This window comes from Sorex araneus, chromosome 1, assembly GCF_027595985.1.
Source record: "Sorex araneus isolate mSorAra2 chromosome 1, mSorAra2.pri, whole genome shotgun sequence".
Taxonomy (NCBI): domain Eukaryota; kingdom Metazoa; phylum Chordata; class Mammalia; order Eulipotyphla; family Soricidae; genus Sorex; species Sorex araneus.
This window is the reverse complement of record NC_073302.1, coordinates 22,290,677-22,304,142: the sequence shown is the minus strand read 5'-3', so window position 1 is coordinate 22,304,142 and position 13,466 is coordinate 22,290,677. Positions and strand designations below refer to the sequence as shown.

Genomic DNA, 13,466 nt, shown 5'->3' with positions numbered 1-13,466 from the left:
CTAGAGACAGACTGTGACCAAACTTCTCAAGAGCAGATAGCATCCTAAAAGGTGCAGTGGGTTAAGAAGGAAAGGTTTGGGGTCAAACCCCAGAATTTTCAGCCATGTGTCCTGAGACAAGTCATATCTCTGAACTTTGGAATTACAGCTTTGAGAGGAGGTGAAAACTTTTCTGAAGAGCTAGCAATATTGTAGACAAAGTACCCCAGTGTCTGCTGAGTTGGAAATAATCCCTGAGCGCCGTAGGGTGTGGTCCCTAAACTGAGCAAGTAAAGCACAGTGAAGAAAACAATGAGGCTCTATTTTGACTTGTTCCTTCTTTCTGCTCTTTCCTCTCACAAGCTGGTCCTGCTTGACACCTCTCTCTCCCCCTCCCTCCCTTTGTGCTTTCTTCACATTCAACCTCCCTAGGGATATTTTCTTTTTTGGGTCACACCCGGTGAGGCTCAGGGGTTACTCCTGGCTCTTCACTCAGGAATTACTCCTGGCAGTGCTCGGGGGACCATATGGGATGCTGGGAATCGAACACCCTACCCGCTGTGCTATTGCTCCAGCCCTTCCCTAGGGATATTTTCATCTCTAGGTCTTTTCTGAGTGCAATTCTTCTGCCTCCACTACCTCCATTCTCAAGGTTAGTCTCTATTAGAATATCTCACGCTGCTCTTCCCTCAGTTCCCTCCTCGAGCCAGTGCAGCTCAGGGACGGGCACTCCCAGCTCACACTCTACCTATTTCTGCTCCTCGCCTGGGGCCGACCCTCAGAGGGTGTCTCCTTCAGTTCTGACCTTCCCCACGGAGGGGATGAGTGAATCCCGTCTGAGCCCAAAGGCGCTGAGTGTTCCAGGCATGCTCTGTTTCATGCTTTCGACCCAGCTTACAAAGGCCACGTCTGTGGTGACTGAGGGACGCTGGCCTGGGAAAGAACAATGCACACATTTACTATGAATGATGATTTTATTAGGTGGCGAGGCCACTGTGATGTCTGCAAGTAAAACAGGCGATACAAAAAAATAAGTGTTTCAGTTAGAATCACTTTTAGTGTCCCTCCCTGCACCCTTTACACCACCCACTTGGGAAAGTTGCCTACGAGGATTCCATGTCCTGATCCATGGGAGAAAGCTTTGGATACTTGCTTCTTACAAGCAACAGTTACAACTACATTATCCTGAAGCCAAGAGCCTGAGCTCCAAATCTCTGTTTGGTGTTCACAGATAAAAAAAAGAAGAAGAAGAAGAAGGACTCAGGGCATGAGGCTAACTCCCCCAACCCCCCAAATTTTAATTTTTAAAAGACAGATATTCCTTGTTGGCTGTTCTTAGAAAAAGCCTCCACATTTCCCTCAGACTGAAAAAAAAACAACAGGTGCGTGTGTTTGGAGTGATGGGCAAGGTCAGATGATGCAGGTTTTGGGGGCCCTTGGGGACACTTCACCCGAGAGTCATGTGGGTTCTCCAATGGGACTCCCGTCATAGCACCCAGAAGACGAGTGGGCTTTCTAGGAAGCCCTCCAGGACAGTTCCTGGACAAAAAGGGGGCCCTCTGCAGCCCCTTAGGGCATCTTATACAGGTGGTCCCGTGGAACCCTCGAGAGTACATGCTCTGCGGTCCAGAGAGCCCGGCCCTGCCCCCCATGGATGTCAGAAAGCTGAAGAAGCTCTTCCATCACCCGGAAAGTGCTTTTCCCTCCCTACCCACGACCCCGAGCCAGAGCAGCTCTTTTCTGGAACTCAGGTTTCTTGGGTCGTGGGGTGGCTTGGTCTCTTCCGTCGTCCTCGAGGGAGCCTGGGCTTTGGTGGAGTTTTCCGCGCCTTCACTTCTCTGCAACGTTTCCGAACTGCAGCCACGACGCTTGCTTATAGGCCACCAGGCTGTAAGAAGGAACAGTAGAAAACTGCCAGGGAACCAGTGAGGGGGAGCCTTTTCCCTCCCTGCCTGGCGGAGAGGACTCTCATCACTTCCTTACCACTGACACAGAGGCTCCACCCACGCGGCCTCGGAAAGTGCTGCTGAGTGAGGAGACGTGGTCACGTGCCCGGAAACGCTCCCTCTCACTTCTGTCTGACCGGTGACCTCCCACGCAGATCTCAAGATCAAAATGGTCTAAATCCCACACTTGCCCTAGCCCTTTTGAGGTCATGCATACATCATCATCACAGAGCTTGAAAATACTTGTGGATGGAGGATGCTCCGGAAGTAGCAACCATGAGTTGAGATTGGAGAGCTGTGTGACCGACCTATGGCAAGTCTTCCAACCTTGGTGCCCTCTCTGTGTTCTCACCCACTTGCACTTCCGTTTCCTCACCCCTTTGAGCCCCAGGAAGCTCAGGCTTAGTGCAGTTAGCACAGTTCTTCCTGCTGACAAGCTCTGGAGCTTGTGGAAACTTCCAAACAGAGATTTCCCAACTTCCCCCAACCCTACGTTGTTCTAGGGAGGGACAATTACTGCCCCTGAAGCAAAACCCATTATATTACAAAGCTGGCAAGAGCAGAGGCAAAACTTAGAGGCGGTCTGATGATCACATGACTCCACAACTGGACCCCCCACAGTTTTTTCCTGTGGCCCCGCCTTGGGATGGCCAGTCCCTGGCTTTGTGGTCACTCAACAGGTAGCTGTGGAGGATTAGCTGTGTGGGCTACTAGATACCCCGCCTTCCTCCAGACCCTTCCTGTAACAATGAATGCCTGTAAACAACACTCTTGGGTACTTTGGGTATGCCTCCCTGTGGAGCATCCGATATGATCTGGTGAGTCAAACGGGCATGGCTCTGCTTTGGGGTTGCCTAGAGTACACTGAAATCATCAATCCATAATCCACCAGCAAGTTATGCAGGAGAAGTATAGAAAACGATGGTGGCAAATAATAGAACGATCTAGTTTAGGATGGATGGGGATTCTTCCAAATCCAATGGGAGGAAATGGTATTTGGTTAAGAACATGATTAGTTGGGCTAAAGGGGAAGTGTAGGTGAGGAAGGGGGAGAGGATGAGGGGAGGTTACTGGGCTGAGCCTGGACTGGGTCAGAGGCAGGAGGAGGAGGTTGGAGAGGTTGACAAGGTTAGATAATGCAGGGCTTTGGGGTTCATGGTAAGACAATGGAGTTTTCTCTTTCTAATTCTTCTGTTGTTTGTGTTTGGTGGAAAGGGGTATATCCAGCAATGCTAAAGGGTTACTCCTGGCTCTGTGCTCAGGAATCACACTCGATAGGGCTCGGGGGGAGCTATATGGGATGCCAGGGTTTGAACTCAGCTTGGCTGCATGCAAGACAAGCACCCTTCCCACTGTTCTCTGGCCCTGCAGTTTTTTTCTTTCAGTGCAATAGAGGTCCTCTGGGGAGGAGATGATGTGAGTCATGGGAAATGGCTCTGGCCATCCAGTGGAGAGAAGGTGGGAGGGGGGAAAGAGTGGGTGTGGTAGACTGGTTCCGGGGCTAATTGGGTCACGGGATGTTTTGGATTAGAGGTGACCGGAGTTAAGACATAAGGAAAGGAGGTAATGGAGGTGGAGTCCTGGTGGTTTACAGGTGGGAGAAGATGATGAAGGGGAGGGACATTGTGGCTGTCTACCCTGGATGACAAGGATGCCCTGTAATCAGAAGGGGACATCTGAAGGGGCGGGGGGCAGGCTCAAGAGAACTTTAAGAACCCAGTTTGGGGACATTTCAATGGTAATTTATTTTGAATAATATTTTAGACTGTTTAGAGAGAGAATCTGGCGTAAAGATCATGCAGAGCAGAGTCTAAAGAATTCTTCCATTTGAAGGTCTATAGAGCAGTTGGGGGGAGGGGGAGGGACTTGGGTGGGACCAGGACAAGAAGGAGCTGGGAAAGCTGAATGCCAGGAACTGATGCTTCCCCAAGGAGAGGGACAGTGTGGGGGCCACGGGGAAGTCCCGTGAGATGAGGACTGTGAGCGTGTCACAGGATAGTCAGCTCTGGAGGAGTCAAGGTGAGAAGAGCTGGGTGAGGAAGCAGGATGGTGGTGGGAAGAGGAATGGGAGGGGAGGCCATGCACGCCTGGCAAGGGGACAGCTACAGAGGAGCAGGGGCAAGAGTGGGTGTCAGATCAGCGGTCATTTCTGGCAGGGAGATTTCAGAAGAGCAGTGAGTGCTCAAAGGGAAGAGGAGCAGTAGCCACAAAGTACCCAACGTTGGTTCATGCCCAGTGCCAGGCAGAAGGGCAAGAGCCTGCCTGGGTTCATTCAATACTGACCTTTTCCAATTCTAAGACCTTTCCAGGACCCCATTTACTTAGTGAGCTTCAGGAAGGGTCAGGGAATGGAAACATTCCTTTTTTTTTCTCTCTCAGTCTTGGTTGCACCTTTGTTTTTTGTTTTTTTGTTTTTTTGCTTTTTGGGTCACACCCCTCGATGCTCAGGGGTTACTACTGGTTCTGCGCTCAGAAATTACTCCTGGCGGTATTGGGGGGACCATACGAAATGCCGGGAATTGAACCCGGATCTGTCGCATGCAAGGCAAACGCCCTACCCACTGTACTATGGCTCCAGCCCGTCGGTTGCCACCTTTGAATAGTCTGGTAGGGCTTTTAAGGATTCCTGTGCCCAGGCTGCACCCAGCTGGGCTGAATCAAAATCACCGCTGGGGGTGGGATTCAGGCACCAGGCATTTCTGACTCATTCCAGTTGAGTCCAATGTACAGTGAATGAGCTGCTCAGTGTCTAGAGCAGAGGAAAACGTGGGGTAGTTGCTAAGTGCCTGATTCACAGAAGCACATCAGTGACTGGATGGGGATGGGTTCAAGATCAGTCTCTGCCGCTCGGACACTAGGCTGGAGAGACAGTATAGGGGAGTAGCTGACGCCAGTCTATTCCCCACGACTGCATATGGTCCCCTGAGCACCACCAGGGGGCACTCCTGGGCACAGAGCCAGGCATATCCCTGCCAAGTTCCACAGGAGGTGGCCCCGAACAAAAACTATGAAGACCCTGCATAGATCAGGCAAGATTCCAGGAAATGGCACACAGTCCACTGTGCACTCTGAGAGGTCGGGGGCAGTACATGTGTTTCCTGTGCCCTGAATAAAGTCTCTTGTGTGGACAAAGCACCCACACGAAGCCACGAAAGTGGAGAAGGGAACCCACTCTGTTCTCATTGTTTTCATTTGTTTCTCTCCAGTGCTAGGGCACATTAACCTGTCAGACTTGTTTCCTGTTGTTCTTTACTTTGTGTTTACGTGTTTGGGCAATTCAGCCTAATCCAGTGAAACAGTGCTGGTGAACTTCCAAATGGCAGAGCTGATAATCCATGATGCGTCTGGCCAAAAAGCTGGGATTCCCCGGGCAGCAAGCGTGGAAGCTAAGGTCGAGCTCAGTGGAGGCTGAGATGAGAGAGTGTCAGGGCTGTCTGGGGACAGGTCTAGCTCAGCCCTTCACCTTGAGGAAATGAGAGCTGGGCTAAGAAGTCACTGGCCCACTGCTGGTATCCGTTCTCCCAACTGTTTGATCCTCTCAGCTCATTTTTCTCCGCCATGAAATAAGGCAAAGCAGGAGGCTGAACATTTTTAGAAGCAGGCAGAGCCCCATAGTGTGATGCAAGAATTCGAAAGGGGCTTTGCCACCATCTACTTCCTGCTGCTTGCAACCACATTCGATTCTTTCCTCTTGGACATAGTTACTATCACACTCTTAGTTGCTGATGTGTGGAGCTACCAGGCAGGGTTTTTTTTTTTTAAAAAAAAAATGCAAACCTACCTCAGGGGGCTGGAGCGATAGTACAGTGGGTAGGGCATTTGCCTTGCACATGGTTGACCCAGGTTCAATACCCAGACGTCCCACACCCCAGACGTCCCCCCCAAGCACCACCAGGAGTAATTCCTGAGTGCAGAGCCAGGAGTAACTCCAGCACCGTTGGGTGTGGTCCCCCCAAAGCAAACAAACAAAAAGTTGCAAATCTACCTCAAATACCTCGTACCTGATTGCGGCTCTATTTAACCTGCTCCTTTAGCAAATAGGTAGAGGAGAGGCCAGCAGCAGAGAGCCACATTCTCGGAAAGGGAAAGGGCCTAACCAGAGTAGATCTGTCTAACACTGTCGCCTGGCCACACTGGCTGCTGGACATTGAAATATATTTAAATGGAGACTCTAACGCATATGTCCTATAAGCATAGAATACATACCAGATCCCAAAGTCTTAGTTTGAAAAAAAAAACATAAACAACCTTATGATTGATTAATTTTGTAATGATGGCAAAATGCTATTCTGGGTCAAGTCAACTATGTTATCAAAGTTAAGAAAAAAAATCTTTTCTGGGGGCTGGAGCAATAGCACAGTGGGTAGGGTGTTTGCGTTGCACGCGGCCAACCTGGATTCGACTCCCAGCATCCCACATGGTCCCCTGAGCACCGCCAGGAGTTATTCCTGAGTGCAGAGCCAGGAGTTAACCCCTGTGCACCGCTGGGTAAGACCCAAAAAGCAAAAAAAAAAAAAAAAAGTTTTTCTTAATTATTTTTCTTTTCTTTTAATAGGCACCCCACCACCACCACCCCGCTGTCCTTGGGGACCCGAGAGTCACTCCCAGCATTCTGGGTCCAGGGTTTGTTGCTCTGGCCTGGCAGGGCTCAGAGACTATCAGGGAGATATCCGGTGATATTGGCGAGGGAAGGGGGAGTACAGCATGCAGAGTCAGGGATCAAACTCAGGGCTTTGGAGATGCTAGGTAGGTGTCTACCCCTAGAGTCCTCTCCTGGGCCTACTTGGCTCTCTTGGAATGTGGCTTACACAGCGGGTAGGGCGTTTGCCTCGCACGCGGCCGACCCGGGTTCAAATCCCAGCATCCCATATGGTCCCCTGAGCACTGCCAGGGGAGATTCCTGAGTGCATGAGGCAGGAGTGACCCCTGTACATCGCCGGGTGTGACCCAAAAAGAAAAAAAAAAAAGAATGTGGCTTACTAGAGACAGGGGATGTAGGTGGGTGGTAGAGCATATGTGAGGCCCTGGGTTCAGTTCCCTGTGTGGTGAGTGAATGTGGCCCCTAGTACTCTCAGAATCACATCTTATCTGTGGTTTGCACCAATTTCTCTGGCAAGGCCAATGGAAGAACAAACTGTTTCTTGGGGTTGGTTGTGATGAGGACTGAGTGCCTCTCCGTGGCTCCTCCAGCCTTCCTCCCAGACTTGAGACCGTTCCGCCCAAGAGATCAAGGCAATTGTTACAAGGCCCTGTTTGGGATCTCACACGGCCCAGTGGCCATGAACTTCCAGGGCCACTGAGAACAGCAAGTGCCAGGTGCCAAGCCCCCAGAGGCCTCAGGAAGAAAGTACTAGGAAGTGAGAGTTGGGATCACTCTCCCCTTAAAGAAGTGAGTAAAGGGCCACGTGTGTTCAAGAGGGTTTCTAATCAGGGTCACCCTCGTATTACAAGGAAGTGTCCGAGGCGTCTATAAATACATCGTATTGCCAAACTGCTGGGCAGTGAAACACACTGTTATTACTTGTGACTTTGGGGAATTCCCAGACTACTGGATTATTAGTTTAGGGGAACAAATAACAGGATTTTTTTTTCCCTTTGTGAAAGGGAACCTAGCTACAGCCATGCTCAAGACCACTCTCCACACGTTCGGACAAGCCTCACGCATGAAGGTACCGGGCAGAGGAACCCAGGTGTGTGTAATCCCACCAACGGCCAACATCCAGAGACCTAAAAGCAAGCTCCCAGAAGCGCTATCTTATAACCTACTTCTCCCTCTGGGAGAAACTAGCAAGCTGCTGAGAGTTTCCTGCCCACATGAGACAGCCTCAAAAGCTTCCCATGGTGTATTCATATGCTAAAGCCAGTAACAAGCTGGATCTCATTCCCCTGACCCTGAAAGAGCCTCCAATGCGGCATCATTGGGAGGACCAAGTGGAGAAAGGCTTCTAAAATCTCAAGGAATAGGACAAATGGAGAGGTTACTGAGCCCGCTCAAGAAATCGACGATCAACGGGATTTCGTGATCGTGATTGTGAAAGTACTTGCAAAGTACTCACTTCCTACATGCTGAAAATAGTGATGCTTTGGGATGATACGGACAAGGCATTGGAGATGGTCTTCCTGAACTAAACCCCGAGGCCCTCAGCCCAAACAGCAGACCCTGTTCTTGCCTTACCCGATCGGGATGATGGCCAGGAAGGAGAGGGAGGAGGAGAGAGCAAAGCAGGTGCCCACGAACTTCTCCAGGGTGAGCTGATAGATCTCGTTGTACACCGTGGAGGTCACCACCCCGGTCAGAGCCAGGGACAGCTGCAGGATGACAAACACCTTTCCTATTGGAAGGACACAAGTCAGCAAGATGTTCTGCCGAGTCTCTGGGGAGACTCCCGCTCCCTTCCCCGTGTCCGTCTTGCTGCCTCTTCCCGTGGCTGACTTTCCCAATGTGTCTGCCCCACACCCGCCCCCACCATCCTGTTTCCATGCCTCTGCCCAGGCTGGACCCCAGTTGTGTTCCAAGCAGGTTCAAGGTCGCTTTGGGAACTTCAGGTCTCGGGCATCCTCTGCAGGCGGGAGCCCTGGGCCTCCAGCCAAGTCTGGGAGAGCGCGGCAGAGGGCGGCAGAGAACTCCCTCTCACTCACCGTAGGAGGAGCCCTTGATGAGTTTGGACATGGCCGAGCGGATGGTCGTGATGGGGATGAGTGCAAACAGCATGACCGCCCGAGCTGGAGAGAAATCACACAAGCACGCGCCTCACTGTAGCCCAAGAAGTGAAGCAGAAGAAAGCAAGTGCCTCTTTTTGAACCTCTCATCCCACCTCCTCTGCGGGGTTTGCCCTGCATAAGGGGCCCCTCTGATGGCCTTCAGTGGCCCCGGGGACCACCCAGACTCTCCGGAGATCAGACACAGGGGACTCAGCTGCCAGGTGGCAGGACACACAGAGGAAGGGTGATGGGTGGTATCAGGAAGTGATGCTGATGTCACCAAAGGGACCGTAGGTACTTCTCCATGCCCCCGCTCCCCTCCCCCTCCCAGGAGAGACACAGACCCAGAAACAAGAGACATGGGAGAGGGTCCCTGACCTTTGCACGCGCCCATTGAACTGACTTCCAACCTAAGGCAAGAGGTCATAGCTGTTTCATTAGATGCATTTTGAGGCATGTGTGATCTCCGCAAGATTTGGCCTCTGGTAGCAGCAAATACGTTAGCCACCAGCTGTGTGTGCCCATTTAATTGAAATAAAATGAGACACTCCCTTCGCATGTGGCACTAGCCTCATTTTAAATGCACCAGGGGCCAGCGGCACAAATTGAAGATAAAACGGAGAACGTTCCGGCATGCTAGAGCGCTCTGCCTCGGCGCTGGGCTCCAGCTCTCTGCTGGTGGCGTCTTCAAACTGTGTCTTCAGATGGAAACCGTGTAGCTTCCTAGGGAATATCACTTTTCATAAACATGAATAGTGTTTAGGGAGAATTTTAATTCACTTCTTTAAAAAGCCTTTGCTTAGTCTTGAAAGGATGCTAAGTTAGGGAACTTTGGAAGCAAATGAATGTTGCAGCCCATGACAACTGGGGAAAAGGGGACTAGGAAGAGAGTACAGTGGGTAGGGCATCTGCTGGGCATAAAACCAGTTTTGGTTTGATCCCTGTCACCACAGAGGGTCCCCTGATCCCTGCCTGCAATGATGCCTGAGCAAAGAGCCAGGAGCAAGTCTTGAGCACTGCTGGGTTATGTCTCCTGTATCCTTCTCTACCCCCCCCCAATAGAAACCTGGGAGAAGAAACTTAATCCCGTTTGCTCCATCTCATGCTATTCCTGTTGACTCCAGGTACCCCTGGCCACCTCTGCCTTGACCTCCTCGACTCCAGCTAGGAGCACTTCAGAACACAATCCAGAGAGCACAGCATACGGGACAATCCAGAGAAAAATCTCCTGCTGAGCTAGGCAGGAGCAGGGGGTGGCGGGGGGGGGGGGGACACCAGGAGCACAGCACCCTGAGCATCCACCCCGGGGATGTGGGGCGGGGGAGCCCACCTTTCCCTGCCTCACCCAGAATGCCGGACTCACCAATATAAAACATGTACGTCTCTTTCACGAAGGCCAAGAGGAGGGCCCCGGACCCAAAGGAGACCATGCCGATGATGATCATGGTGGTGTCCCGGAAGCAGCGGGAGAAGACCAGCACGCCCAGGAAGCTGGTGATGAAGATGGTGTAGCCTGCAGCCAGGCCGTAGCCCACCTGGACCTGGTTCCAGCTGAGCGGGGCCCTCAGCACAAACAGGGGCATGATGTCCACGGTGCCCACCACCGCCAGGTCATAGATGATGGCCCCCACAAACAGCAGCGCAATGATGGCTTTTTTGGGCTGGGCTTTCTCGGGAGAGGGCAGCGGGCCCTCCACACTGCTCTTGTCCGGTTGGTCGGGATCTAGGGTCCGGTAGGTGCCAACCATGCCGGACAAAGGGTCCGCGGCCGCCAGGGTCTTGCTGGGCCGGGCCACTGACTCGGGGACCTTCAGCACGAAGAGGCTGTAGAAAAGGGCGAAGATGGCGCAGCTGACACTGCAGGCCGTCAGCACCAGGCCCTGGCCCGCGTGGCCGGCCATCTGCTTGAAGAGGTGACCGGAAGCGATGCTCCCGCAGAATCCCGCCAGGCCCAGGATGAGGTCGATGAGGATGAGGCGCACAGAGCGGCCGCCCTCCGAGGAGCCCAGCGAGCCCAGGGCCATGACCCCCGACCAGTAGGCCGAGAAGCCGCCGCACAGCCCGTTGAGCGCCGCGGCGCCGAACAGCACCTGCACGGGCCAGTCGAGCAGCACCTTGAGCAGCAGCCCGAGGCGCGAGAGCAGGAAGCCCAGCAGGGCCACGCAGATGGAGATCTTGCGGTGGTAGCGGTCGCTGAGCCAGCCCAGCCCGTAGGCGGACAGCAGCGGCGTCAGGCCCACCACCAGGTTGTAGATGATGTAGAAGTTGGAGATGGCTTTCTGCTGGCTGTCCTCCAGGGCCCCGCGGGGCGACGGGCTGGGGGCGCTGTGGTTGGCGAAGGCGGGCGCCCCGAAGGACGCCTTCACCACCAGGAGCAGCCCCGCGTCGTAGAGCGAGGCGGCCACCTGGGTGGACGCCACCACCGGCTCGATCCAGGTCCTCACCTGCAGGCGCGACAGGCGGTCCTTCCACGAGGACGCGGCCTCGGGACCCATGGGGAGGAAGGGGGCAGGCGGGTCGGCAGCGGGGAGGAGTGGGGGGCTGCTTCCCCCGGCGGCGGCGGCGGCGGCTCTCTCGGGACCTACCCGGGGGGACGCGACGGCGAGCGCGCCAAGGCTCAGGCGCCGGTGCGCGCGGGACAGGCGCGAGCCGGGGCGCGTGGCGCGGTGTCAGCAGCCGGTCCAGCCGCCGAGTGTCAGCAGCCAGTCCCCGCCGCGGCCACTCCTTCTGGGACCAGGCAAGGCGGCGCCCCGCCCCCGCGCCCGCCCCCGCGCCCGCCCCCACCGACGCTGCAGGCCCAGACGTCGGGGCTGCGGGGAGCGGGGCGCGGGGAGGCGGGGTGCGAGGGTCCCCTCCGGGCTGGACCGGGCCCCGCGGCCCCGCTTCCCCCCAACCCCCCCTCACACACACCCTCTGGCGCTGCCGCCGACGGTCACGCAGCACTGGGCAGCGCGGCCGCAGAACCAGGCTTGCACGGACCTCGGCCACATCACGCCTGGGATTGAGACCACGCTGGGGAAGTCAGAAAAAAAAAAAGGCAAAGAAAAGTCCCAGAGGCTCTGGAGTGATAGCACAGCGGGTAGGGCCTTTGCCTTGCACTCGGCCGACCCGGGTTCGATTCCCAGCATCCCATATGGTCCCCGAGCACCACTGCCCATATGGTCCCCGAGCACCACTGGTTCCTGATTGCAGAGCCAGGAGTAACCCCTGTGCATCACCGGGTGTGACCCAAAAAGGGAAGAAAGAAAGAACGAAAGAAAGCAAGAAAGGAAAGCAAGCAAGCAAGCAAGAACGAGAGAGAAAGAAAGAAAGAAAGAAAGAAAGAAAGAAAGAAAGAAAGAAATAAAGAAAGAAAGAAAGAAAGAAAGAAAGAAAGGAAGAAAGAAAGAAAGAAAGAAAGAAAGGAAGGAAGGAAGGAAGGAAGAAAGAAAGAAAGAAGGAAGGAAAGAAAGAAAGAAAGAAAGAGAAAGAAAGAAAGAAAGAAAGAAAGAAAGAAAGAAAGAAAGAAAGAAAGAAAGAAAGAAAGAAAGAAAGAAAGAAAGAAAAGTAAACTCGCAGGCCGGACTTGGAAGTCAGGGTTAGGCTAAGTGGGCGGCGAGTTTAGGGTTCTGTGCCAGGCGGGGGCTGAAAACCCAGCTGAACCGTAGGAAGCACTGGGTGTGCAGGTCTGGGTAGCGTAGGCTTGGAAAGAAGGCGATCTCGGGAATGCTGATATGTCTTGGGGATCCAGATTTCAGTTTCTGGGATAAATGACCACAGGTAGGGTTCCTAAGTCACAGGGGTTTTCTCTCCCAGTTCTCCCCACCCCACCACTCCCCCCGCACCAGCTTTCCATGGGGGCTACTTTTTTTTTTTTTGGTTTTTGAGTCACACCCGGCAATGCACAGGGGTCACTCCTGGCTCATGCACTCAGGAATTACTCCTGGCGGTGCTCGGGGGACCATATGGGATGCTGGGATTCGAACCCGGGTTGGCCGTGTGCAAGGCAAACGCCCTACCCGCTGTGCTATTGCTCCAGCCCCGGCTACTTTGTTTTGACTCAAGTATCCAGGGACTCCAATCACTCACCTCCCAGACAAGAAGAACTGCATTTGCTTATTGGGGCGGGAGTGCACCCAACAGTGCTCAGGGCTTGCTCTTGGCTCTGTGCTCAGGGGTCACTCCTGGTGGTGCTGGGAGACCTCTGTGGCCCCAGAAATTGAGCCGGCTCTACCACAATGCAAGGCAAGTGCTGTTGGGGTTGCATGATCTCTCCCACTCCACTTTTTTCTTTTTTTGAAACAGTTGTCCACACAGATAGGAGGTTTTGGAGTCACTGTATAATTAGTGAAATTATGCATTTTTGTATAGCTGTTGGCTGTTTGTCTTTTTTTGACAAATGTTTGTTTGGCTTGTTCACCTCATTTTTTCAAGTAGGCTTTCAATTAGGGTTTTTTTTTTTTAATGCCTTGTTTACAATTGGGTTTTTGGTAAAGACCCCCTGGAGTAGGAATTCCCTATGTATTTTGGATTTAGATTCCTTAGCAAATGCATAATGTGTACTTATCTTCTCCCTTTCTGGGGGCTGCCTTTGCATCCTATTTGCTTCACTGTAGCAATATTTGAGTTTGCTGTAGTCCCACTCTCATTGGCCGCACAAAGCATTGCTGTATTCGCACAGCAGACAAGGTGTGGAAACGTAAGTGTCCATGGATCAATGAAAGGATCGAGAAAACTGAGCTAGAGAAATAGTACAGTGGGCAAGGCACCTGGCTTGCATGCAGCCACCTGTGGTTGAATTCCCCCTTGAACTTCCACACAGCATATGGTCTCCTGGCTCTGACCAGAATAAGCCCTGAG

General features: G+C 53.2%; 1 protein-coding gene across 2 annotated transcripts; it reads right to left on the bottom strand.

Moving 5' to 3' along the window:
- Positions 1 to 519: 519 nt before the first annotated feature.
- On the bottom strand, positions 520 to 12,497 carry SLC46A2 (solute carrier family 46 member 2). Of its 2 annotated transcripts, XM_004600465.2 has the most exons (4): positions 9,991 to 12,497; positions 8,565 to 8,648; positions 8,101 to 8,257; positions 1,706 to 1,867 (listed from the first exon to the last, which is right to left on the bottom strand). In XM_004600465.2, exons 1-4 carry the CDS (start codon positions 11,120 to 11,122, stop codon positions 1,810 to 1,812), a joined length of 1,431 nt encoding a protein of 476 aa, XP_004600522.2. In that variant the 5' UTR covers positions 11,123 to 12,497; the 3' UTR covers positions 1,706 to 1,809. The 2 variants fall into 2 exon arrangements, with proteins under 2 accessions (XP_054979973.1, XP_004600522.2); XM_055123998.1 differs by lacking the exons at positions 8,101 to 8,257; positions 8,565 to 8,648 and having other exon boundaries at positions 520 to 1,867.
- Between the last annotated feature and the right edge of the window lie 969 nt (positions 12,498 to 13,466).

Coding starts and splice junctions, on each gene's coding strand:
- SLC46A2 (XM_004600465.2), bottom strand. CDS start 11,122: ATGGGTCCCGAGGCCGCGTCCTCGTGGAAGGACCGCCTGTCGCGCCTG. Junction 8,258..8,564: donor CATCAAGGGCTCCTCCTACG/GTGAGTGAGAGG, acceptor TCCTTCCAATAG/GAAAGGTGTTTGTCATCCTG. Junction 1,868..8,100: donor CTGGCCATCATCCCGATCGG/GTAAGGCAAGAA, acceptor TCCTTCTTACAG/CCTGGTGGCCTATAAGCAAG.